The sequence below is a fragment of the Arachis hypogaea genome, chromosome 6, assembly GCF_003086295.3.
Source record: "Arachis hypogaea cultivar Tifrunner chromosome 6, arahy.Tifrunner.gnm2.J5K5, whole genome shotgun sequence".
Classification (NCBI taxonomy): Eukaryota; Viridiplantae; Streptophyta; class Magnoliopsida; order Fabales; family Fabaceae; genus Arachis; species Arachis hypogaea.
In genome coordinates, this window is record NC_092041.1 from 114638405 (window position 1) to 114665871 (window position 27467).

Below are 27467 nucleotides of genomic sequence, written 5' to 3' on the forward strand. Positions count from 1 at the left end.
GTAGCTACTACTACCATTGGAGAAATATATCAATTGGCTCTAGCTGCTCTTGACAAATTATGCGAACAACAACAAATGTTCAAACAGCTCAACAAAAATTCAGGCAAACTCAAGGGAGCATGCAATAAATCTTATTTGAAGATCAAATGCAAGGAGTCAAGCACGTGTGATTGTAAGCCAAAGAAAAAGACACACTGGCAACCACCAACCAAGTCATTTCACCAGAAGGCATTTAGAAGGGGCAGAAAGAAGCAAAAATACCGTTATTTCAAAAGAAGAACACCCCATACTAAGTCAAACAAATGCTTCATTTGTGGAAAGCAAGGCCACTTTGCTAAATCATGTCCTCATAAGACAAAAAAATGAGATAAAAATACTTCAGTCTTTAATGGATGCAGCTTCCATCGAAGATGAAGAAGATCTTGAATCAGTACTTGAAGAACAAGAAAGAAAAGATAGAGAAACCGAATATGTCTTCCAAGACTCTGATTCAGAAGAAGACCTCCCACCAAGAAGGTCAATCTTTTCTATATCCTCCATTGCCTCTATCACAACAAGAATTCCTAAAGGATCAAGCTTCCCAGAAGAAGAAGAAGAACTTGGATACCTTGGATCATTAGGACTGAAACAGATTGATGGTACTCCTCGTCCTCATTTCGATTTAAAAGTCAAGACATCCGTCTATGACAAACCAACAAAGGCTGTTGCACTAATGGATACTGGGTCTTGTGCCACTGTCCTAAGACCACATGTCTTACCAAAAGAAATGTGGGCACCTTTTTCAAAAAGGTTTATAGCAACTAACAGTGAGATCTTCACCATCAATCTTATTTTCAAAAAATCCATTGGTTTGGAAATATTTGCAGGCTAAACTACTTGACTCAAGGTACTGGGAAGCTATCTCCCAGATAAAGATGTTTTGTTCGGCTTTGATGCATTCTTCCGAACCCATGGATTGCATATCAAACCTACTGGCCTAAGTTACAGAGGGCAATTTTTGCCTTTTTCAGGAATACAAAGTATCCTTGAAATCCAAGAGGCTCCGGAAGAATATAAAGAGATCCAACAGCTACTCCTTAGTGTCTGTTGTGACAGTCATGATCAATTCAACCACCCTGCACCTTTGTGGAAGAATCCAGAATTTTATGTTCGCCTCTCTTTCAAAAAGAATGAGGATGTCAACCCGACAAAGGCTACACATTCAGGAATGAACCCTGAAGATCTTAAACTAGCAAGAGCTGAATGTGCAGCCCTTCTTGTTCAAGGGCTCATTGAACCAACTAATTCTAACTGAGCGTGCCAAGCATTCTATGTTGAAAAAAGGGCCGAACAGAATAGAGGAAAGAAGAGGCTTGTTATTGATTATAAACCACTTAATGTCTTCTTACAAGATGACAAGTTTTCTCTACCAAGAATCTCAGTTATTACACAGAGATTAAGTGGAGCAAAAATATTCAGCAAGTTTGATCTAAAGGCTGGATTTTGACAAATTGGGCTCCATCCTGAAGATAGGTACAAAACAGCATTCTGTATACCTGAAGCCCAATACCAGTGGACGATGATGCCATTCGAACTCAAAGTAGCACCATTCCTCTTTCAAAAGGCAATGACCAAAATCTTTGAGCCCATATTACACTCCACACTCATCTACATTGATGATATCTTACTGTTCTCAAAAGACGATGAAGCCCACAAGGCACTCCTGGCCCAATTCACTCAAATTATCAAAGATCAGGGAATCATGCTATCATAAAAAAAGAGCTCTATTGCCAATAAAAGGATTGAATTTCTTGGGATGGTCTTCGAAGATGGATTCTTTCAACCAGGAGATCATATTGCCAAAGAATTAATCAATTTTCCTGATGAAAATATGACAGTCAAACAAGTCCAACAATTCTTGGAAATCGTCAACTACATCAGAGACTTTATCCCAGATGTGACCAGACACACCAGTCAGCTGTCAAAACTCTTAAAAAATAGGGGTGTCCATGGATCGGATTGTATCCGCAGATCTACGGTAAATATCCGCATCCGATCCGAAAATTGCGGATACAATTCGATCCGCAAATTGATCGGATCGCGGATATCTGCTCTACATCCGCGTATCCGATCTGCGGATCCACAAATTCGCACAATAATAATTAAAAAAAAAATAAATATATATATGTTTGGTATTATATTTACTTGTTTGTATGTTTTAGTTAGTAATTATTATTCATATATTGTATTATTTTATTTTTGTTATTTAGAAAGAGTTTGATTAAAAATATTTTAGGAATAAATAAGTTGAAAAGTATAAAAGAAATATTTTTATTGAATTTTTTTACATTGAAATATGATTAAAAAGAGAAGGTTTAATTATGCGGATATATCCGATATCCGATATCCGATCCGATCCGCACATTTGCGGATCGGATCGGATCGGATCCGGCACTAAAAAGTGTGGATATCATATCCGATCTGATCTGATGAAAATTGTGCGGATCGAATCGAATTTTCGGCCATATCCGATTCGATCCGATCCGCGGACACCCCTACTAGAAAAGAAGCCCCCCACCATGGGGACTTGAGCAAACCACAGCTGTCAAAATCCTGAAGAAGATAACACAAGACCCCCTCCTTTAAAGATTCCCAGCACAGGGAAAAGGATACTGTAGACAGATGCTAGTGATGAATTCTGGAGAGCAGTGCTACTTGAAGAAATTGATGGGATAAGACATTACTGTGTGCATGCTAGTGGACAATTCAAAGAATCTGAAAAACATTACCATGCTACTTACAAAGAGATTCTTGATGTTAAAAGAGGAATAGAAAAATTCAATTTTCACCTCAGTTCTTATCTTTTCATTGTGGAAATGGATAACACCTCTTTCCCATCAATGCTGAAAATCAAGAAAAAAATTCTGCCAAACTCTCAATTGCTAAGGTGGAAAGACTGGTTTTCTCGCTATAAATTCGAGGTGAAACACATCAAAGGACACCAAAATACACTTGCTGATTTCCTCTCCAGACCTACCAAAGAATCACTCCCCAAACCAATCCATTACATTTGCACCATGAGCACATACAATCCTCCGTACACCATTTCATTCCCTGATTGTCCACTTCACAGAAGCTCTTACAGAAGAAAGGTTGGTCCTTTTCCACTCAAAGCAAAACCCCAGACAGAGTTCCAAATAGACTGTCTAGCCAGACAACCCTTGTTTTACTAGCTACATCAGCTCCTTATCGTAACCCAAATCTATCCAAATCCAAGGTATTTCAACATGGATACCCATTTTTGCACTATACCAATAATCCAAGGACCTATACCAGAAGAAATGATGTGGTATATCTGGGCTCTTTCCTCCATGTATACGTGTGCTATCATAATACCACTCTTTCCTGTGTATCACATCCTGTGTAATCGCACTCAAGCCCAATCTCATCTAGTCCGGTTATTCTCTATGTATGCCCCACTTGATGCATGGAGAGGAATGTTATGTAATATGCTTGACATGCACCAACTATGGGATAAATCCTCTAAGACACAACGGAAATTCTGTTGTTTTGTCACCCTACAGAAGAATTATTTCACTGGAAGAGACCCTCACACCATGAACAGAGTCGATATTGTTGGATACTCTACCATATGGCCCACGGATGAGAAGACAATCCTAAATGCCTTGGCCAAATACCTTTGTCAACTTTGGCAACCTGGATTATATGGAGAGAGAGAGAGAGATATAGTTGAAGGACTCCCGTTTCAAATAGATGTTCCACCAATAACTCTTCAGGAGTTTCAGTCCAGATCCATAACTTCAGGAATAATTAAACAATTTGGACAATACTCCTTTTATACTCCAAGAGACCAGCCCAGCACGTCTACCCATATTCCAAATAGAAATTCTGAAGAAGATCTGAATTCTGAAGATCTAAATGGAAGAGTATATGCTTTACCACCAAGCCCAACAAGGGTTGATGCAGGGATACCCAATGACACTGAAGGCCCATACTCATATCCATATGATCCGTATCTAAAATATGCCTAAGACCCGAATGAAGGAAACACTGAAGACCCGCTTGCATATTTGCAAGATCCGGATATGGACCTTAGAGCTGTCAATTTGGCCTCTGATGAGACATCATCCTTCTCAGATGGTGATGGGACCTTCCAGAAGATTATTTCAAGCCGTCCCTTTATTAAAGCAGTAACCCCACTATGTATAATTATTAAGTGCTTTAAAATAAAGTGACCTCTGTCACATGTGTAAGAAAGACCATACAGAGATAAGGTTTATCCTTACCCTCCAGTTGGCATTGTATGATAGGCTTGTTTAGATTCCACAAGATATCGATGTTATTTAGAAACCTCTATAAAAGGAGAAACTCACCTCAGTTTGTGATCAGATCTCAATAAACATTGTAATATATCCACTTTTCCTATCTCACAAAATGTTCTAAATTTTCATTCTCTCTCTGAAAGCTTAGCTAGTATTATTTCCTTCTTCCTCAATCCAATGCCATAAAGTATGCTTTGAGATTGTCTCTGCAGAGGATCCTGCTCATCAGAAAATGGCATGGATAAGATCCATGGAAATTTCTCATAGTAAAAAAGGGACTCTGTTATAATGCTAAGTTTTGCTCGGACCCTTTAATCTCACTCATTTTAATAGTTACAAAGAGTGATTGGAATAAGCAAACAATGTATTATTTTATTGTCATTTTGAAGTATTGGAGATTCACTCATGTGTATTTAACAAAAGTTAAATAAAATAAATTTTAACTTTTTTTATTTTTCTAACCTTTTACATAATAGGCTTGTGCCCAAATTGTTTTTAAGAATTTAAATTTGTTAATAGGTAAGACATGACCTGTTAAAAGCTAAGTGAGGATTCACCTGACCTATTTTTATGTCTAGAGAAATATCAAATAGTTAGTCAAAATATCTCATTTTTTCATTATAATTGATATATAGATAAATAAATATTTTAATAAATTTTTTTGTAAAAAATAATTTTGAATATATTTTTATAATTAAAATTTATATTATTATTAAATGAGACTGGAAGACTAATAAACAAAAAGACAATAATTGAAATTAAATAAAAAATAAAAGAGATGGATTAAATTGAACACAAAAAGAATCATTCTACTTTTTATTCAATTTTTTTATGCAACAAAAAAATAATTCACTCAACTTAACTTATCCACATCATAGATTGGGTATTGAATAAAAAAACATCACTTAACTTTTTATTCAATTTTTCTATACAATAAGAGAGAAATTCACTCAACCTCATTTTTTCACACTATGGTATTTTATCATGAAACCAAAAAATACTTATGACACTTTTTTTTAATCTGTCTATGATGACTACAAAAAATTAGGAGGCATTTATAAAGGGTAAGTACGATTTTGGTACCTAAAGTATAGGTCAAAATTTTTTTCATTTATGACTTTCTTTTCCATATAAAACCGTCCATAAGGTTCAAAACCAATTTTAAAATCATCCTTTTTACTTAAATATTAAAAGTTTGAACCAAATTACCCATAATAAAAAAATTATAGAGTAAATGCCCAAAATGGTCCCTGAAATTCAAATCGGTATTCAATTCAGTCTTTTATTTTTCTAAATGACCAAATAAATCCCTAAAATTGAGAAACATGCGTCCCCGTTAGTCCCTGCCAGAATTGCCGTCTTAACGTTGCTGATGTGGAACGTTAACTGCCATGTGGGCATTCCAGCTGGATGCTGATGTGTGCCAAGGTTGAATTTGTTTCAAATTGGTATCTGGAATTGCCTAATATTACCCAAATTAGTCCATTGCAATTATAAAACCCTAATTTTCTTGTCTTCTTCGATTCTCCTTCTCTTCTCCGACTCTCCTTCTCTTCTGTTCGACCTCTCTTCTTCGCCGTAAAACCCAAATTGATTTCTTGTCTGTGTGAGTGATGATGGGTGGTGGCGAGAAAAGCCAAAGTAGCTCAAGTAGGAACAACGCTGCAGGCAGACCTTATGGCAACAAAGGAATGCGAAATAGGGGAGGTAAGAACGGTGTTTTCTGTTATTGCGGGCTTCGAACGGTGATGAAGCACTCAACAACTGCAGAAAATCCTGGTAGAGCATTTTATGGTTGTCCGAACTATGAGGTAAGGTTATGGCTGTGAAGAAAATGTTAAGATGGTTTGAGTTTGAGTTTGGATTCACCTGCATTTTTTACTTTGCAGTATGGAATTCACTGTAATTTTTTTCGCTGGGCTGATGGATGTGAAGATCAAGTTTCTGCAGCACCCATTCCACTAGAAGTTTTGCATGAGTTTAGTTGGAGGATGACAAGCTTGGAGAGTGATGTTAAGACCGTGAAGATGATGACAATGATGCTGCTGGCTTTTGTTGTTACTTTTGGTGTGTGTTTAGGTTTTAGTTTGTTGGGGTTTATATTCAACAAATGATGATAATGTTATGAAATTTTAAATTTCTTAAGTGGTATGTAATGTCTTGATGAAGATGGAATGAAATGAAATGAAACACTAATTTGACATGAGTTCAACTCTTGATGCTGCACTTATTCTGCTAAAAATTGTGTTCAACTAAACCAGAAAGAGATAAATCACAACATGAACTAAACCAAAAGCTTCATTAATTTAAGATAACTAATACTGGAACATGGAACAAGTGTTGTTTGTGCTAAAGCACATTGTGCATAATATAGTATCACAACCCAAAGCATCATAGGCCATAACAACATTCAAAGGCCATACATACAAGTTTGATAGGTTACATTAAAAAAAGGCAGAATTCTTTAAGCATAACATTCAGCTACAACAACATGAACTCAAAAAGCCACCACACTTTGTGCTGGTTAGACAGTTTTCCTTGGTGGGTTGAATCCTGGATTTGGAACAAATTTCAAGAAGGAGGCAAGTTTTTCAGAGGTTGCTGCACTAGCTCCCTGAATAGTCTCTCTTGAAATCTCAGTCGGATGTGGAGCAGCCGCAGCAGTAGCAGCAGTGGATGAAGTTGTCCTCTTGACAGGAAGTTTGTCTATGCGTCTCTCACATTTAGTTCTCAGATGGCCTTTCTTTGCAGTCTTTGTAGTCTTTACAGCCTATGATATCAACAACAACAATACAAGTGTCATTATATGGATTTGTTTGTTTCCAGATTTATCAATAGCAACAATATCAATAACAACAATACCTTAGTTGCAGGTTCTTGTTCAGCTCCTAGACCCCCTTCAGCAGCAACTTCTGTTTGAGTATCAATTTGTCCTCCTTCAGCTCCAACCTCACATTCTTCAGTAACAACCTCACCTTTGTTACCTTTAGAACCAGTGTCACCCTTATCTGCAGCATCTTCAGCAGCCTTTGCAGCAGCTGCTAGCTCATCAGCCTTTTGTTTCTTTGATATTCTACAACTCCTTGTTGTGTGACCAACATCCCCACATGTCCCGCATGTGAATTTGCCATATTTTCTCTTCAATTTTGTTGCTGTGCGCTCTTGGCTCCCCCGAACAGGTGCCTCATGTTGATCTTTTTTTCTTGCATAATGTGATGGCCTGCCACGGGGTTTGCTCCTTACAAGAGGTAAGCAATGGAGGTATTCTGATGTTTCCCACAACTGTTGGCCTCTTACCGGGTTGATATGGTACTCATAAGTCTTGTTGTATGAGCCCATTGTTAGCCATGCATGGACATAATTCTCAGGTCTACCATTCATGACTGAAATCGCAGCTATTGCATGACGACAAGGTAACCCTACCACATAAAAAATTTGAGTAACTAAGTGTCTTGATAGGTATACTACGGTGCAATTACACAAAAAAATAAAAACAATCAAACAAAATAGTACTTACCCGATAACTGCCAAGACCTGCAGCTACATGTTTGGTTTCCCAAATCAACCACCACATTATGTGGTTCACCATGCACTTCAAACATCTCTTCAGCCGCATCTCCAGACCACATTGGTATATAGTACCTGCTGTAATGCCTTTCCTTTGCAAGTCTACTTTGTTGAATCGGAGGTAAGTATCCCATATGGCTAGAGAGTTTCAGTTTGTTCCTTGCCATACTAGTCATGGCATACCTCCTAACCTCCTCCAGTAAAGTCAAGACGGGCTTACATCTGTATGGTTTGGTGGCAGCGTTGAATACCTCACACATGTTGTTGCAGACATTGTCAACCTTTGGAAAGTCTTTGTAGTGAGCCCTGGTCCATGCATGCCTAGGAAACTTGTCTAAATATGCCCACGCCTTCTCATTCACCCTCTTTATAGACTGCATATGTCCGTTGAATTCCTGGACAGTCATGGCTCTAATACACTTCCAAAGCAAACTCTTCAAGTGTGAGTCCTTCCATTGTTTCTGAAAGTTTTGCCAAAGGTGCCACGCACAGAAGCGGTGATGCGCACCTGGCATAACTTCACGCAATGCTGGGATTAAACCCTACAAGATAACAAAGTAGTCACCTACAAACCTGAGCAAATAACAGATTCTTGATTTTTACCAGATATATAATAATAAATTGAAAAACAGGTTCTATTTTGAACTTATGCGCTTAAGGATTCTTAAATTCTGCAATTGCCATAACAATAGTATATAGGTTACTATATACTGAAATTCTTAAATTCTTAAATTCTGCAATTCTCCAAAATAGTCCTTCAAATTTGGTTCATTAATCCAAAATGGTCCTTAAAATAATTTATCGTGCATCTAATTAAAGCATATAGGTTAGGTTACCTTCTACATATCAGAGATGAAGCACCAACCATGCTCTGTCTGATCTCCAATGTCTTCCTGCAAGAGCTCCAAGAACCACTTCCAGTTGTCTTTGTTCTCAATATGAATAATTGCCCATGCAATTGGATACACATGATTGTTCGCATCCTGACCCATGGCGCACAGCAGCCATCCTCCATAATAGGTCTTCAAAAAAGCCCCATCAAGTCCTACCAAGGGTCTGCAGCCACCCACAAAACCTTTCTTGCATCCATGCAAACACACATAAAACCTTTCGAAGACACCTTCTCCGTTAGGCATTGGACTAACACCTAACTTGACAGTTGAGCCCGGATTAGACCTCAACAGCTCCTCCGCATAATCTCTGAGTTTAGCATACTCAGCAGCTTCATCACCCCTCACTATTTTCCTTGCATCACCCAAAGCTCTTGTAATTGTAGTCCTAGACAGTTGTATTCCAGTTTTTGCTTTAAAGTAATTAAACACCTCACAGTGTCTAAAAGCTGGGAGCTTCCTAACCTTCTTAACAAGTATGTCAGTTACCCAAGACCTAGTTGCACATCTATTCTTGAAAGTTCTCTCACATGTATGATCATCATTAAAGGTCTTAATCTGCCAACATCCATTCGGTTTGCTATAAGAACAAAACACCATCCAGGGACAATCTTCATTCTTGCATACCACCCTACATCTAGTAGTATCATTTTTCTTGTACCTTACACCCCTACCCTCTTGCAATGTATAATTTCTAACCCCTTTCTTAAAGGCATCCCTAGTGGTAAACTCCATACCTAGCTCTAATCTCACATGTCCAAACTTGGCGGCATCATTGAAGATGGGATTCGCAGCTGGGTCTGCTTCATCTTCAGAGTCTGGTGGAGTCTTCAGTTCATCAGATTTCCAGCTATCATCAGAGAAAGACACTGCCATACAAATTCATACATTACATCACCAACAGAAACAGAATAAAATCAATACATATGCACATTAATTATAATATGCGGTACATACATTGCAAGTTTTGTTCGTTCTCATCATCATCTACCTCCTTCTCATAATCAGATGCATCCATTGATGGGGGACGAGAAGTATCTTCATCATTAACAACCTTTTTCTTGCCTTTGTCTTTGTCACTGGCAGTCTTCCTTTTTCTCCTATCGCTGCTAGGACTAACATCATCATTGTTGTCACTGCTTGAGTCGAGAGAGTCAAGTGGCATGTGTGGCTTGTATAAACTGTCCTCTGCAGACTCATAAGAATCAGATGAGCTATCAACATTCAACTGAACTGGCTCCTTGCTTGCTTGTTTTCTCCAGCCTTGTGATCTTGTGATATACCTTCTAGGCATTTTGGTAGACGTGTTGAATTTAAAGTTAATAGGCTTGGATTGTTTCTTTGATGCGCTATTTTTTTTTAATTTGTGCATTCTTGGTTGAAGGAGTGGGTTGAGACCAAACTTTTTGAGATACAGGTTTGGATGTAATGGGATTTGGTTGGGATAGAGATTTAGGGGACTTCGCCTGTGAACATGATTTGTCGCCATTAAAATTCAGGGCAGTTGAACTTCGTGTACTGGGCTTCGAGGGAGTAGGCTGGGAGGCAGTGGGCTGGGGGCAGTGGGCTGGGGGGCAATGGGCTTGGGAGCAACGGGCTGTGTCACACTGGGCTGGGAGGCAGTGGGTTGGGGGGGGGGAATGGGCTTGGGAGCAACGGGCTGTGTCACAGTGGGGTGGGGGGCAGTGGCTTGGGGGGCAATGGCTTGGGGGGCAGTGGCTTGGGGAGCAGTGGAGATGGGGCAGTGGGTAGTGGACAGTGGACTTGGTGCAGTGGATTTCAGTTCAACTGGGATAAAGGTAACTGGTTCTTCAAGTTGACTTAATATTGTGCTGGTTTTCTTTACAGATTCAACACCTTCTACTCTATCTTCTTCCATGCCTTCCATTCCGACCTTCTGGCCTATATCACCATCCTCCTCAGACAAATTCATTACATCAATTATCTCAGGAATCGAAGTTCCGTGCTCAAAATAGATGTGGATGACGTTGTTATTCTCATGGCAGTGCTTGATCATATCAACAAGGTCCTGGTCCACTTTCAATCTCCTAAGACCAAATTCCAACACATGTTTAGGCTCCAGATACCAACATGCTTCAGCCTTATCATACCCCAACTCTTTATAATAACCTGTTACCGCAAACACGTCAAGATAGTCTTCATCAACTCCAACCCATTCTTCATACAAGTCAGAAGTGTAGATAAAATTTCCCCTAGGATCTGTCTCAAACGCTCCACCATGGTGGAAAACAAGTCTCAATCGATCAGGCATCTGAAGTTTACAGCACAATGCACAAAACAGACAGGATTATTCATTTTGTCGCAAAACAGCCATATTGCAAAGAACTAGAAATCAAACTATATTTGTAATAAGGATGCATATATTTACTTCCTACTGACTATAACTTAAACAAGATTATGATTTATGTGGTTACAAGTTTCATATTAGAAACCCTAAACCCTAACATTTGCGCCATCAACAACCACAACATTCTAAACCACTCCCTTACATATACAACAACGCATTCACACATAAGTATCAACAACCCTCAATGAAAACCAAAAAAATGGAAGAGAATGATCAAGTCGAACTGTTACCTCTCACCGTCGGCAGTGTACGAAGGTGATGCTTCGTCGATGACTTCTTCACTGACCGGAGAGAACAGATTCTAAGGATGATCCTCGCCGATGAAATGTTGAGTGGGAAGTATGGGAGAATGAAGGGACGTAGGAGAAGAGAAAGCTTTTCTGAAATTTTGGTGGGAAACGTTGAAGTGGAAGGGGGGACCAACAACAATTGTTTATTCAAAGGGGGAGAATACGTTATTTCAAACGACGTCGTTTTACAGGCTTAGGGCACCCACAACTCAAACGACGTCGTTTAATAGAATGTCCACATGGCAGTTAACGTTCCACATCAGCAACGTTAAGACGGCAATTCTGGCAGGGACTAACGGGGACGCACATTTCTCAATTTTAGGGATTTATTTGGTCATTTAGAAAAATAAAGGACTGAATTGAATACCGATTTGAATTTCAGGGACCATTTTGGGCATTTACTCAAAAATTATAATATAAAAAAAGAAAAAATAAGAGAAAGAGAGTGTTTCTGCTCTTGCGAAGGGAGAAGGGAAGAAGAAAAAGAGGGAAGGGAAGAAGAAAAAGCTGTCCACGATCTACTTCTGTCTTTGCTTCCACCGCTACTTTCGTACGATTTTGGTCCCTAAAGTAAGGACAATTTTAAAACCAAGTTAAACTTTAGGGATGATTTTGTATGCAAATAAAGGTTCAGGACGAAAAAAATTTTCGGCTTATACTTTAAAGACCAAAATCGTACTTAATCATATTTATAACCTCATATTATGTTAAAATTACAAAAAACTCTTAAATTCATTAACATAAAGTCTAATTTATTAACTAAATAAATAAAATTAAAATATATTAAATTAAATATACTATTGCTTACAAATATAAATTAATAATTATTAAATAACATTTAAACTTTTAATATCACTAATATTTAAAGCATATATCATCAATATTTGTCTTAATAATAATAATAATAATAATAATAATAATAATAATAAAATAAAGTCGAAACTAGATCCAAACTTTTATGCGATTATGGTATAATTTTGGGCAAGGTGAATTGTATTTGAACCCACACTCCACAATCTTGCAATTTTGGGCAAGGTGGTTTGTATTTGGACTCAAACTTTCTATACATTGTGCCAATTTTGGGGAAGTTGATTTGTAAAATTGTATTTGAACCTAATATAAAACACATTGTGATGAGCTACTAAGTATTTTGGTAATGAAAATAAAAACAAAATATATCGCACGTGGAAGGTTTGTGCTTAAACTTGGAGTTGGAGAATCAAAAAGGAAACAACTAGGGTGTGACCAAAGTAAGTATATATTTAGAGTAAAAAGCAACTCAGATATACAAAAATATTACGTACACATCAAAAATTAATAACCAAATCAATCATTCTATATTTGTATATATATAAAAGCATAAGTTTATTTCATTTATAATATATATTTTAAATTTTAAATTTTAGTAGTCCACTGTAATATTCATCTAGCATGATTCATTAAGAGTATTATCGGTTCGGTTTGGTTCAATTTTAGACTAAAATTCAATCAAATCAATTTATTCGATTTTCACAGAATACCAACCAATCGGTTTGTTGTCTGTACAACAATCGAATTGAACTGAACTAAACTAAAAGCGGTTTAGTTCGGTCGGTTTTTTCGGTTTTTAAATCCTAACTAATAGAAAGTTAATCTCAATAAAATGATGTTCAAAACAATCAATAAACTGAAATAACATTACATTACATTCAAATTCAACATAATTTCAACTCATTCCAACAACTAAACATAAAACAAACACATTTGTTAAGTCTAAAATTTATATTTCAATGCATTATTAAGCCACTTCTTCAATTTGGTTCGGTTTGATTTTTGCCGAACCAACTGAAAATTAAATCGAACCAATCAGTTTAATTCAAAAAAAAAAATAAAAAAACTGATTTTTTTTTCTATTCGATTGTTATAAATTTCAGCTCGGTTTTACGGTAAATTTCGGTTCGGTGACTTACACCCCAGATTCATGTTAAATGGTAGTGTTACTGTGGGTAACCAGAGATTGGTGGGCCGGATGGCGTTGGTAGGCCCAAACGTGTGAGGGAGGAGACTATCGCGTTTGCCCGAAACTCGGTGTTCCTCCGTCCGACTTGCACGTGTGAAAGAATGGGGGGTGGTACCTGCAAAGACACTCCGATGCCTAAGTTAGCAAGGGTATAAGCAGGTTTAGAATGTATTGGACTTCGTGATACCTGAGGGAAGTCAGGGTATTTATAGTGGTGAACCAATAACCACCGCTGAAGTAGTGCCACCTTTTTAGGCGGATAACCGTTCCCATATCTTAGGGAGGTTAAGATATGGCTCTATGAAGTGGTTAGAGAGTTTCTAGGGGCAGTTACTCATTCGAATGAGTGTTATCTGCCAGCTAACCCTCGTATCCGACTTCTTTGGAGCAGGTCGTGTTTAGTACCGACTTCTGGGACGAAGGCTGGTACTGGAGGAAGGCCAACCTTTTGGGTTGGGCTTCTTTGCTTAGATCTTGGGCCCTATTTATTGGGCCAGGGTATGAACAGTGCCCCTACTCGAGCCCAATTTCTTTTTAAGAGTTGGGTTCGAGTATTCAACTCGGGGTTTTGGCCGATTTGCAGGAGGACCGACGTGATGGTTTAGGAACCGACGTGATCTTTCTTGACCTTTCGGTTCTGACAGTTACGTCTAATCAAGCGTCGTGTCCGTTGGGTGTGCGTAGAGATTTAATGGCCTTGGTAACGGTGCATCTTCATTAATGACTGCCCCCATTTTACCATTATGCCCCTAACGTCTTTATAAATACTTTCCCTCTCTTTCGTTGTTTCGTTTCTGCAATCTTTCAAATTTCCCTTGCATTTGTTCGTGCTGTATTGTTGCGTTTCGAAGGTTCTTACTTCCTCCTGTCTTGATTTCAGACTCAAAGGTTAGTTTTTTCCCTTCTGTGACATGTTTTCTATTTGCGTGCCTTTATCTTGTAGGTAGATTTGGTTTGTAGGCTTTAGTTCCGTGCCCCTTCCCTTAGAGACCGTGTGTTGATTTTTCTTTTCTTTTGTAGGTTTCTTGTCACCCCCTTTTTTTAAGAAAAGAAAATGGCTTCCGTAGATGCTCTCTCCCAGTGGGTAGACGTTACGGTTCTAGGGGAGGAGCCCTCCGTTGACACTGAATTTATCACCCACCTTCGTACTCACTATAGAATTTGTACTTCTGAAGAAGATGAGCCCAAGTACGAGTTGGTAGTCCCGGGTCCAGAAGACCGGGTTTGTTTCGGGAGGGCTGACGAGACGGCCCCTCATTTCTTTTTTATGTATGAGAGTATGGTCACTCGTTTGGGCGTTTTCCTCCCTTTTTCAGAGTTTGAAATGTCTGTATTGCGTCATTGCCGAGTGGCTCCCACCCAGCTTCACCTCAACTCTTGGGGTTTTCTAAAAATTTATCAATTTATCAGCCAGGCTCTAGAGTTTCCGACTTCTCTAAGGATTTTCTTTTACCTTTTCCATATGACCAAACCCTTCAGTGGGCTAAACAATAAGCAACAGTGGGTGTCCTTTCGAGCCATTCAAGGTCGGAGGCTTTTTACCCTTTTTGACGAGTCCTTTCACGACTTCAAGAACTACTTTTTCAAAGTGCAAGCTGTAGAGGGTCACCACCCCTTTTTCCTGGATGAGCATTCCTCTCCCCGATTTCCTTTATATTGGCTGGAGGCCTCCCCCTGCGAGAAATATGGTCTAGATGACCTAAATGAGGTCGAGGTAGCCATTGTGGGGTTCCTCCGAGAAGTGTGGGGGAGGGCCCCATACTTGGATACTAAAAAATTTCTTCAGGGGTCGCCGGCCTTTGTCCAGCCACAATTAGGTAGCTTTTTGCACTTGTTGCTTATTTCCGACTTGCGATTTCTTTTACCGACTTTGTCTGATTTTAGCTATCATTTTGTTTCTGCAGAGATGGCAAAGAAAAATGCTCAAGAGTCTTACCAGAGGGTTCAGGAAGCCAAGGCAAAGTCTCGAGCCAGGTCTGGAGGTGTTAGAATGGTTGTCTCTCCCCCTCCTCCTCCTCGGAACGTCGGGACTTCCTCTCAACCTATTGTAATTTCTTCCTCTGCTTCTTCTCTGCCGCCCCCTCCCGTCCGACCTACTCCTGAACCAGAGCCAAAGAAGCGCAAGACCTTAGAGTCTGGCGCTACTGGTGAGGCGGACGCTCTTGCGTTCGTCCGAAAGAACATCTATCCTCATGCTCGTATGAGTATGGATGATGTCTCTGTTCGGCACTACCTCACTACTGTGGTTGAGGAGAGTCTCAAGACGGCGGGGGTTTGTGGCAAACTCTTGGATATATTTGAGAAGACTCCCATCAGCTCTTTAGGGACGACCTCGAGGGTCGAGGAGCTGGAGGGTAGGCTTCGTATATATCAGGAGCATGAGAAGGAGTTGGAGGGGAAAGTCGCCAAACTGACGGAGGAGAGGGACAGCCTCAGGGAGAAAGGGAAGAAGTTGCAATCCCAGTGCAACATGGAGATGGATTTGAGGAAAGCAGCGCAAGCCAGCTACAACAGTTTGTTTGCTGATCTTGTGTCTGTAAAGAATGACTTGCTGAACGCTCGGAAGGCCTATACCGAGTTGGAGGACTCTATTGCGGATGGTGCTGACGAGGCTTGGAGGATTTTCAAGGAACAGGTCGGGGTTATTGCTCCTGACTTGGACCTTTCTCCTTTGGACCCTGATAAGATTGTAGTTGATGGTGCCATCGTGGATCCTCCTGTCCCCGTGGTGGAGTCTGAGTCTGATTTAAAGACTCGGGGTCAGAGGATCATAGAGTCCCCTCCTCGTTCCAAGGATGCTCCGAGTTCCTCTACCGCTCCTCCGACTTCCTCTTCGACTCCTGCTGCTGGTGTTCCTCCTGACTCTGCTGGTGGTGATCCTCTTGAGAAGTGATTTTGGCTATTGGGGCCCGGCCTGTGGGCCCCTCTTTTTAAACTCTTTATTTATTTTGGTAGTGTTTGAACAATTTTTTGGCCTTTTAGGGCCGTAAACAAAACACTTTATGATACCCCTTTTTATAAGGGTTATTGTAAGTTAAAAAATAAGTACCCCTTTTTTGGATAAGGGTTTTGAGTTACCTTATGTGCGCATGCTTTTTCTGTTCGTGGTTCTTTTGACTCCTTGATCTTTTCTAGGAAAAAAAAAACCTTTTCTTTGGGGCTTGCCTGCTTTTCTGAATTTCCTTAAGGCAGCCTTGCTATTCTTTCGTAGTTTTTCCTTATCTCTTTTTGTTATTCCTAGTACTCAATTTTGTTTTACTGAGTTTTTCGTGACTTAGGCTACTTTTGCGATTCATTTTAGCTTTACTCGGCTTCGTTTTCCGACCTATGAGTCGGATTGCTTCCGAGTTTATCATGATCGACTTCTATAGCCTCTTTACGCCGACTTGTACCTCATCGTTTTATCCTGACGACCATCTAGGTCGGTTCATGGGATTTTCACGTTTTGTCGAGCTTAAATCGGCGCGTTTCGTAGAAGGAAAAATAAAAAAGGGAATTTAAAAGAGATATTTAAAATGAAAAAAGATCTTTATTAATTGAGGAGGTACCTTATTGCTACTAAGGGCTTTTGATAATTTATTTCCCTTAGCCCCTACTATGATGCCTCGTTAAAAACCCTTCTCCAGAAAAAACCTTTTGATTCTGGAAAAAATCATGAAGCTGGGAAAAGAGTACATCAGGGAGTAGAGTTCGCTTCTTAGCTGTAGTACCTTTTCATATTACAAGCATGCCATGACCTTGGTAACTCGGTGCCGCCTAAGTCGGTCACCTTATAATAGCCCTTTCCCAAGACCTCCTCGATCTTGTATGGTCCTTTCCAATTAGCAGCGAGCTTTCCCTCCCCAGATTTGTTGACTCCAATGTCGTTTCTGATTAAGACTAAGTCGTCAGGGGTGAAATTCCTTCGAATGACTTTTTTGTTGTATCTTGCAGTCATCCTTTGTTTTAGCGCTGCTTCTCTTATTTGAGCTTCTTCTCGGACTTCAGGGAGCAGGTCGAGCTCTTCTTTGTGCCCCTGTATATTCCTGATCTCATCGTGGAAAATCACTCTTGGGCTTCGCTCATTGATCTCTATGGGGATCATTGCTTCTACGCCATAGACTAGTCGGAAGGGCGTTTCTCCAGTGGCGGATTGGGGTGTTGTTCTGTAAGCCCATAGTACTTGTTGGAGCTCTTCAGCCCAAGCTCCTTTCGCATCTTGTAATCTTTTCTTCAGTCCTGCCAGTATGACTTTGTTGGCTGCTTCGGCTTGCCCGTTGGCTTGTGGGTGTTCCACCGAGGTGAACTGGTGTTTTATTTTCATACTGGCTACCAGGCTTCTAAAGGTGGAGTCAGTGAACTGGGTCCCATTATCTGTAGTGATGGAGTAAGGTATCCCATACCTTGTGATGATATTTTTGTAGAGGAATCTTCGACTTCTTTGTGCAGTGATGGTGGCCAGTGGTTCTGCTTCTATCCACTTTGTGAAGTAATCTATTCCCACTATTAGGTATTTAACTTGTCCTGGCGCCTGGGGAAAAGGACCTAACAGATCCATTCCCCATTTTGCAAAGGGCCATGGAGAAGTGATACTAATGAGCTCTTCTGGGGGAGCCACGTGGAAATTTGCATGCATTTGACATGGCTGGCACTTTTTCACAAATTCTGTGGCATCTTTCTGCAAGGTTGACCAGTAGAATCCTGCTCGGATCACTTTCCTGGCCAATGACCTGGCTCCGAGATGATTCCCGCAAATTCCACTGTGTACCTCCTCCAACACCTCGGTGGTTTTTGAGGTCGGCACACACTTTAGCAATGGTGTTGATATCCCCCTTCTATAGAGAACATTTTTCACCAAGGTATAGTGTTGTGCTTCCCTTCGGATTTTTTGGGCTTCTTTTTCCTCCTTAGGGAGGATGTCGAATTTTAGGTATTCGACTAAGGGGTTCATCCATCCGAGGTTCAATCCGACCACTTCAAGGACTTCTAGTGGGTCTTCCATTTTTACCACTGAAGGTTCCTGGAGAGTCTCTTGAATCAGGCTTTTGTTATTTCCTCCTGGCTTGGTGCTTGCTAGCTTGGATAGGGCGTCTGCTCTGCTGTTTAGATCCCGAGTTATGTGCTTCACCTCGGTTTCCGCAAAGCGCCCCAAGAGTTCCGAGGCTTTCTCCAAGTACCTTTTCATAGTTGGGTCTTTTGCCTGGTACTCCCCACTTATTTGAGAGGTCACCACTTGGGAGTCGCTGTATACCATCACTTTCGTAGCACCGACTTCTTCAGCCAGCTTCAATCCTGCGATCAAGGCTTCGTATTCTGCCTGATTATTTGAAGCTGGGAATTCGAACTTGAGGGAAACTTCTATCTGGGTTCCCCTTTCATCTACCAATATTATGCCTGCGCCGCTTCCTGTTTTATTGGAGGATCCATCCACATAGAGTTCCCAAGTAGTCGGTTTGTCCTCTTGATCCCCTGCATATTCGGCAACGAAGTCGGCGAGGCACTGGGCTTTAATCGCCGTCCGAGTTTCATACTTTAAGTCGAACTCGGAGAGCTCTATTGCCCATTGTACCATTCTTCCTGCAATATCCGTTTTTTGGAGGATTTGCTTCATGGGTTGATTCGTGCGGACTCTTATTGTGTGAGCCTGAAAGTAAGGCCGTAGCCTTCGAGAGGCTATTACTAAGGAGTAGGCGAACTTTTCTAATTTGTGGTACCTTAGCTCAGGGCCCTGTAGAACTTTACTGATGAAGTAGATTGGGTGTTGCCTGACCTCCTCTTCTCTTATCAAGGCTGCTGAGACAGCCCTGTCTGCCACGGAGAGGTATAGGATGAGGTCTTTTCCGGCTATAGGTCGGGTCAAGATAGGAGGCTGGCTCAAAAACTTTTTGAACTCCTGGAACGCCTCCTCGCATTCGGGAGTCCACTCAAACTGATGCCCCTTTTTCAGTAGGGAGAACAGCGGAAGGGATCTTAGTGCTGATCCTGCCAAAAATCTGGAGAGAGCTGCTAGTCGGCCATTCAGCTGTTGGACCTCTCTCAAACAAGTCGGGCTTTTCATCTCTAGGATAGCTCTACACTTGTCGGGATTGGCTTCAATCCCTCTTTGTGTTAGCATGAATCCTAGAAATTTTCCTGCCTCCACTGCGAAGGCGCACTTTGCAGGATTTAGTCTCATCCCGTGCAACCTTATGGTGTCGAAGACTTGTGAGAGGTCAGACAAGAGGTCGACTTCCTTCTTGGTCTTTACCAACATATCGTCGACGTATACTTCCATTAAGTTTCCTAAGTGAGGGGAAAACACCTTGTTCATCAGCCTCTGATATGTGGCCCCTGCATTTTTCAATCCAAATGGCATGACCACGTAGCAAAAGTTAGCTCTGGGCGTGATGAATGATGTTTTTTCCTGGTCTGGTTCGTACATCGGGATTTGGTTATATCCCGAATAGGCGTCCATAAACGACAAGTATTGATAACCCGAGCTAGAGTCTACTAGGGCATCAATGCTTGGTAGTGGATAAGGGTCCTTGGGACATGCCTTATTTAAGTCGGTGTAGTCGACGCACATTCTCCATTTGCCATTTTGTTTTTTGACTAGCACTACATTGGCTAGCCATGTTGGGTATTTGACTTCTTTGATGAAGCCGGCTTCTAGGAGCGCCTGCACTTGTTCTTCTACTACTAGGGCTCGTTCTGGGCCGAGCTTGCGTCTTCTCTGTTGCACAGGTCGGGACCCTGAGTAGACCGAGAGCTTGTGAGACATGAGCTCGGGGTCTATCCCAGGTATGTCGGAGGCCTTCCAGGCGAAGAGATCGGAGTTATCTTTTAGGAGCTTAGTCAACCCTTGTCTTAAGGTTTCCCTTAGGTTGGCTCCTATGTGAGTATTTTTTCCTTCCTTTTCGCCGACCTGAATCTCCTCGGTTTTTCCCCCGGGCTGGGGTCGCAGCTCTTCTTTAATCCTTGCTCCACCGAGCTCTATTGTGTGAACCTCTTTGCCTTTTCCTCTCAGGTTTAGGCTTTCGTTGTAGCATTTTCTTGCTAGCTTCTGATCTCCCTTCACCGTTGCTATCCCTGCTGGGGTCGGGAATTTCATGCAAAGGTGGGGTGTCGATACCACCGCTCCGAGTCGATTAAGGGTAGCTCTGCCGATTAGAGCATTATAGGCCGACCCCACGTCGATGACTATGAAGTCTATACTCAGAGTCTTTGATTTCTCCCCCTTTCCAAAGGTGGTGTGGAGGGGCAAAAATCCTAGTGGCTTTATTGGCGTGTCACCTAGTCCGTACAAGGTGTCGGGGTAGGCTCTCAACTCTTTCTCATCTAAACCTAGCTTGTCGAAGGCGGGCTTGAATAAGATGTCCGCCGAGCTTCCTTGGTCTACTAGTGTTCTGTGTAGATGGGCATTTGCCAGGATCATGGTGATTACCATTGGGTCGTCGTGCCCAGGGATTATTCCTCGCCCATCTTCCTTTGTGAATGAAATGGTTGGGAGGTCGGAGGACCCCTCTTCAATCTGGTACACTCTCTTGAGGTGTCTCTTACGAGAGGATTTCGTGAGTCCCCCTCCTACAAACCCTCCTGAGATCATATGGATATGTCTTTCCGGAGTTTGCGGTGGTGGGTCTCTTTTGTCCATATCATCTCGCTTTCTTTTTCCATGACTGTCCGACCTTTCTATGAGGTATCTGTCAAGCCGACCTTCTCTGGCCAGCTTTTCTATCACATTTTTAAGGTCGTAACAGTCGTTTGTAGAGTGCCCATATATCTTATGGTACTCACAGTAATCCCCGCGACTTCCCCTTTTTTATTCTTAATAGGTCTGGGGGGAGGCAGCCTTTCGGTGTTACAAATTTCTCTGTATACATCCACTACAGGGACTTTCAATGGAGTATAAGAGTGATATTTTCTTGGCCTATCAAGGCCGAGCTCTTCCTTCTTCTTCGCTTCCCTCTCCCTCTCTTTCGTTGAGGGAGGGTGCCCGAGTCGCAAACTTGGGTCTCTTAGCCTAGCGTTTTCTTCCATATTGATGTATTTTTCGGCTCTTTCCTGTACATCATTTAAAGAGGCGGGGTGTCTTTTTGATATGGACTGTGAGAAGGGACCTTCTCTAAGACCATTGACTAGCCCCATGATGACTGCTTCGGTGGGCAGGTCTTGAATCTCCAAACATGCTTTGTTGAACCTTTCCATATAGGCCCGTAAGGACTATCCGACCTCCTGTTTTATTCCCAGGAGACTTGGTGCATGCTTTACTTTATCCTTCTGGATGGAGAACCTCATCAAGAACTTTCTTGAGTGGTCTTCAAAACTGGTAATTGACCTCGGAGGGAGGTTGTCGAACCACTTCATCGCTGCTTTTGACAAGGTTGTCGGAAAAGCTTTGCATCGCGTAGCGTCAGAAGCGTCGGTCAGATACATCCGACTTTTAAAGTTGCTCAGATGATGCTTTGGATCGGTGGTTCCATCGTAGAGGTCCATATCGGGGCTTCTAAAGTTTCTCGGAACTTTTGCCCTCATTATATCCTCGCTGAACGGATCTTTCTCTCCTAAGGGAGAATCTTCTCTATCGCCGTGGGAATTCCGACTTTTGAGGGAGGATTCTAATTTTAAGAGTTTTCTTTCTAACTCTTTTCGTCGCTCCATCTCCTCTTTTAGGTTCTTTTCAGCTTCCTTTTGTCGTTCCCGCTCCTGTTCTAGCTGCTCGAGGCGGCTATGGATTAATCCCATAAGCTCACTAGTGTGGGAGGGTCCTTCTTTTTCTGATTCGCGCCCCTCCGAGGAGTTCACCTTCGGATTTTTGATTCCGGAGGTGCCTTCCCTATGTTGATCATTCGCTTCCTGGTGGAGGTTCTGATCTGCTTCATTGTTTCCGGTGTTCAAATTCTCTTGATCAGAATCTGTCTCCACATGACCTTCTTCAGGGGATCTTTCCGCCATCACTGGTTGATCTCTCGGGTCCCCGGCAACGGCGCCAATGTTACTGTGGGTAACCAGAGATTGGTGGGCCGGATGGCGTTGGTAGGCCCAAACGTGTGAGGGAGGAGACTATCGCGTTTGCCCGAAACTCGGTGTTCCTCCGTCCGACTTGCACGTGTGAAAGAATGGGGGGTGGTACCTGCAAAGACACTCCGATGCCTAAGTTAGCAAGGGTATAAGCAGGTTTAGAATGTATTGGACTTCGTGATACCTGAGGGAAGTCAGGGTATTTATAGTGGTGAACCAATAACCACCGCTGAAGTAGTGCCACCTTTTTAGGCGGATAACCGTTCCCATATCTTAGGGAGGTTAAGATATGGCTCTATGAAGTGGTTAGAGAGTTTCTAGGGGCAGTTACTCATTCGAATGAGTGTTATCTGCCAGCTAACCCTCGTATCCGACTTCTTTGGAGCAGGTCGTGTTTAGTACCGACTTCTGGGACGAAGGCTGGTACTGGAGGAAGGCCAACCTTTTGGGTTGGGCTTCTTTGCTTAGATCTTGGGCCCTATTTATTGGGCCAGGGTATGAACAGGTAGTATGAGAGCCGATATCGTTTTTGGAGGGAGAGACATAATGGATGCTCAGTTAGTTAATGCTCTCCCCACTCACCCCAGGCGTGGACATCCACTCCTACTTTTGGCATGCTTCAGTGTCACTAACACTAACTCAGACATAGATTCTCATTCTTTTTCATACCAGAGACCAGACCAGGCATATAGTATAAGAAAATTAAATTAAATTATCTCATTTATTTATGGCCACCACGATTTGGGGTTATTTATTCTTAGCATCTATAAAAAAAGAGATATGTCCTTTCACAAAAACAAAGATTTTCATGTGAGTAGTGACAGAGGCTTCTTGTCCTAGATGAGATGAGTTTTTGGATTTTTCTGCCTACAATATTTTTCACAATGTGACTCAAATCTCCACCGTGCATGGACATAGCACATAGAATTATAGAAAGAAGACACCCTTCACTGTCATCCACCTCTTCACATTCCCATCTTTATATAAATAATAATAAGGTAAAAATCCAGGTGAAATCGGCTTCACGTGAACTTAATATCTGAAAGCCGTTAGATGAAAATTTAATCAAATCAGTTAAATCATTTAACGACTCTCAGGTATCAACTTTATGTGAAATCGACTGCACCTAAATTTCCACCTAATAATAAACTACCATTTTTGATAAAATAATTTAATTTTGTTAAAAGCTAAATCTTTTATAACCATTTTTTTAGACTCATCTAAAGCCTATCATCATCATTCATTCATTTCCCCAAACCCTTTCACCATAAAGGCAAAAAAATGCACGACCATTATCCTCGAATCTATTATTAAATTAAAATAAAAACTAGTTATTAGTCTCTTTCTCTTTCTCTTTCTCCATAATAAAAATAAAAAGAAAAACAAAACAGAGCATCCTCTGTTTCTCTGTGTACTCTGTTTTTCCACCAAAAAATGGTGCGGATTATTCCCTTGCCCACCAACACTATCACCGGAAAGCCTTCACCTTTAGAAACTTTTGTGGCCATACTCGTTCTCTGCATTCTGGGTTTCTACACCCTCTATTACCCTTACCCTGTTTCAACTTCAACCGCCATTGATCTCTTTCTCTCTTCTGCTTCCAACTCCACCATCTCCTCCTACCTTCGCAGCCTCACCCTCCACCCTCACCTCGCCGGAACAAAGCTCGCCGCCGATACCACTCGCCTCGTCATAAACCACTTCAGGTCCCTTAACCTTCCAACCCACACAACAACCTACACCACACTCCTCTCTTACCCTCTTCACTCCTCTGTTTCATTGCATTTCCCAAACGGTTCAGTTCTCAACCTTCCGCTCACCGAACCCGTTCATTTCAGCGACCAGACCGGACAACCAGTAGTGCAACCTTACCACGCTTACTCGCCGTCCGGTTCGGCTTATGCGAGGGCGGTTTTCGTGAACTACGGCAGGGAGAGGGACTACCGTGCGCTTCGGGCGCAGGGGGTGCACGTTAACGGCTGCGTCGTTGTGGTTCGTAAAGGCGACGGGTTAGGGAGGGGAGCGGTGGTTGAGAAAGCTGAAGAGAATGGCGCGGTGGCAGTTCTGGTTTACGGGGACGGTGACACGTGGCGTGATGGGTTCGAGAGAGGTCACGTGATGAGGGGTGTGGGGGACCCTTTGAGTCCTGGTTGGGCTGGTGTTGATGGCGGTGAAACCTTGGGTTTGGATGATAGTGAGGTTTCGAAGAGGTTCCCCAAAATTCCATCTTTACCCTTGTCTGCTGAGGTTGCTGAGATTGTTTTGGGGTCCTTGGGTGGTGCGCCGGTGCCCCTTGAATGGAGGGGTACCCTAGGATCTAAGGTCAGGCACGTTGGTCCTGGTCCCACCATGCTCAATTTCTCTTACCAGGTTGGTGTTCTGTTTTGTTTGTACCTTTGTTTCATAACTGTAATTGGAATTTGACTTTTTTTCACTTTTGAGTCTTCCTTCAGAAGTGTCATTTTTTGAGTATTGACTTTTTTTCATTCTCTACAAATCAGGAAATTTGACATGTTTTTCTTACCTTAATTTTTATGCATTGTCAAAGTAGTTTTAGACATGTGTTGGATTTATGAAGTTCTCTTAGTAGTTCTTTAAAGGGAAGCCTTATGATGAAGTTTGGTGTGTGTGTATTTTGCAGGGAGAGAAGAAAGTGGCAACTATTCAGAATGTGTTTGCTGTGATAAAAGGTTGTGAGGAACCTGATAGGTATGTGTTGCTTGGGAACCATAGAGATGCATGGACTTTTGGTGCTGTTGATCCCAGCAGTGGGACAGCTGCCCTGCTCGACATTGCCCGGAGATTTTCGATTCTGTTAGGTTCCGGTTGGACTCCGAGGAGATCTATCATTCTCTGCAGCTGGGATGCTGAGGAATTCGGAATGGTAGGTAGTAGTAATTCCTTATTCACTCATTTTAACTATGATTCCCTTTAAGCAAGCAACCTCTTGAGTTTGTGGATGTTTCCAGCTCGAAGAATGAACCGAAACATGGTCAAGTTCTTTGCTTTTAATAATTTTGCTTCCTGTAATAATATGATTTGGAATCATGAATGAGGTTAATGTGTTTTATGTAGATAGGATCCACTGAGTGGGTTGAACAAAACCTTATCAATCTGAGTCCCAAAGCTGTGGCATACCTTAATGTGGACTGTGCTGTTCAAGGGCCTGGCCTCTTTGTTGGCTCAACTCCTCAGCTAGACAATCTTATCGTGGAGGTCACAAAGAAGGTATCTTTCGATCACTGTAATTTATAAATGCATTTGCATACATAATAAACTTATATATCATAATACCTGAACATCACTTAGCATTTGCATTGATTTCAGGTCAAGGATCCTGATTCTGAGGGTGCATCAATATATGAGAACTGGGCTGTCACTGGTGAAGACTACAATGTAAAGCTTTTGTTACTACTGCCAAGTATTTATTTGCATTTGCTAACTCAAATGATGAAAAATTTTATATATTGTATCATATTAATGTGGATTTTGCCAAGGTTTGTTTTAAAAAGTGTGGTTTTTCGGTGGATTGCAGATTCAAAGGCTCAGTGCAGTTGATTCTGATTTTGCTCCATTTGTGCAACATGCAGGGGTTCCATCTATTGATGTTTATTATGGAAGAGGTACTTCTTTTTAAACTTATGGAGCCATTTACTATGGTTATACCATTTGTTATTGTATCTCTTTGGACATTGATAACCAGAGGCTAAAAATATATAAGACCACTCCCTAGATTCTTTAATTTTTGTAATACAAAATTAATTGTTTCTAACACTATGCCTAAATATGTCATGTTCTATAAAATGCATTGTAATAATCCTACACCACTTCCCCCAGATTTTCCTGTCTATCACACGGCTTACGACTCGTATAACTGGATGACAGAGTATGGAGATCCATTTTTTCAGCGACATGTTGCCGGTTAGATTTCTCATCTAATTCCTGGCGATTTTGAGTGATTTTCTTATTGGTAAAATATTGTTAATTTCATGGTAATCTCAAGATGTATCTTCTGTTCTTTGTTGTATTAGTTACTGGAATTTGGGGACTCCTGGCCCTTCACCTGGCCGACGATTCCATTCTTCCCTTCAATTACATTTCCTATGCGAATCAATTATTGGTATGCATTCATAATCACCTAGTAGTTTATTAAAAATTCTTGATAGCTACTATCTCTTTAACAAATCAATTGTTTCTATTTAATATGGAAGAAAAGAAGACTAACACTGATGTTACTTTTGCAGTTTTACAAGAACAAGTTGAGCAACTTGTTAGATCAGCAAGTTTCTCTACATCCATTAACCATGTCAATTCAAGAATTTGCTTCTGCTGCCAAGCAAGTTGATGATGAATCAAAGGTAAACCAAACAATGCTTGCAAATGATGTATCTTTTAGTGCTAGAATCCCTTTTTTTTTCTCTTCTTATTCCATTTCAATTCCAATTTATACTCATCTTTGTTCTGAATTGCAGCAACTGAGATTGCAAGAAACTGCAGGTGATATAGTAGATATGAGGAAGCGAGCGTTGAACGATAGACTAATCCTTGCCGAAAAAGGCTTCATTGATGCAGATGGTCTTCATGGAAGAAAGTGGTTCAAGCATCTTGTGAGTGTGCTTGTGTTAGTTGACTTAGTTAATCACTTTCATGTTACTAAACTTGACTTGATCACCAATCCATGAATGCTTGTTATAGGTATTTGGGCCTCCAAGGGACCAAGAAAGCAAGCTAGATTTCTTCCCTGGGATTGCTGATTCAATAACACAGGGATCATCAAAGGCAACAAGTGAAAGAGAAAGGGTAGCAGCAATTCAACATGAAATCTGGAGAGTTGCAAGAGCCATTCAAACAGCTGCTTCTGCACTCAAAGGAGAATTCACCTAACTCGTGCAAATCCATTTCTATGTTTTGAGTTGCTCGTAAATATTCCACTCCAATAGTTTTGACACTTATAAATGTACATTAGCTTTCAAAAAGGGGGAGGTTAATGTATTATGTCTTCATATACTCTTATGTATGTATATAAGCAGTTTTTGTTATGGTTGGACACTT

General features: G+C 41.2%; 1 protein-coding gene across 2 annotated transcripts; it reads left to right on the forward strand.

The window, feature by feature from the left end:
* Positions 1-23644: 23644 nt before the first annotated feature.
* On the forward strand, positions 23645-27454 carry LOC112755955 (probable glutamate carboxypeptidase AMP1). Of its 2 annotated transcripts, none has more exons than XR_011862711.1 (10): positions 23645-24785; positions 25057-25299; positions 25491-25643; positions 25743-25811; positions 25951-26038; positions 26253-26336; positions 26447-26535; positions 26660-26773; positions 26913-27022; positions 27111-27454. XR_011862711.1 is itself a non-coding variant. In XM_025804309.3 (10 exons), the coding sequence occupies exons 1-10, from the start codon at positions 23850-23852 to the stop codon at positions 27297-27299; spliced, it is 2100 nt and encodes a 699-aa protein (XP_025660094.1). In that variant the 5' UTR covers positions 23645-23849; the 3' UTR covers positions 27300-27454. The 2 variants fall into 2 exon arrangements, 1 of the variants encoding a protein (XP_025660094.1); XM_025804309.3 differs by having other exon boundaries at positions 26888-27022.
* Positions 27455-27467: the final 13 nt, after the last annotated feature.

Coding starts and splice junctions, on each gene's coding strand:
- LOC112755955 (XM_025804309.3), top strand. CDS start 23,850: ATGGTGCGGATTATTCCCTTGCCCACCAACACTATCACCGGAAAGCCT. Junction 24,786..25,056: donor TGCTCAATTTCTCTTACCAG/GTTGGTGTTCTG, acceptor TGTATTTTGCAG/GGAGAGAAGAAAGTGGCAAC. Junction 25,644..25,742: donor TCGTGGAGGTCACAAAGAAG/GTATCTTTCGAT, acceptor CATTGATTTCAG/GTCAAGGATCCTGATTCTGA.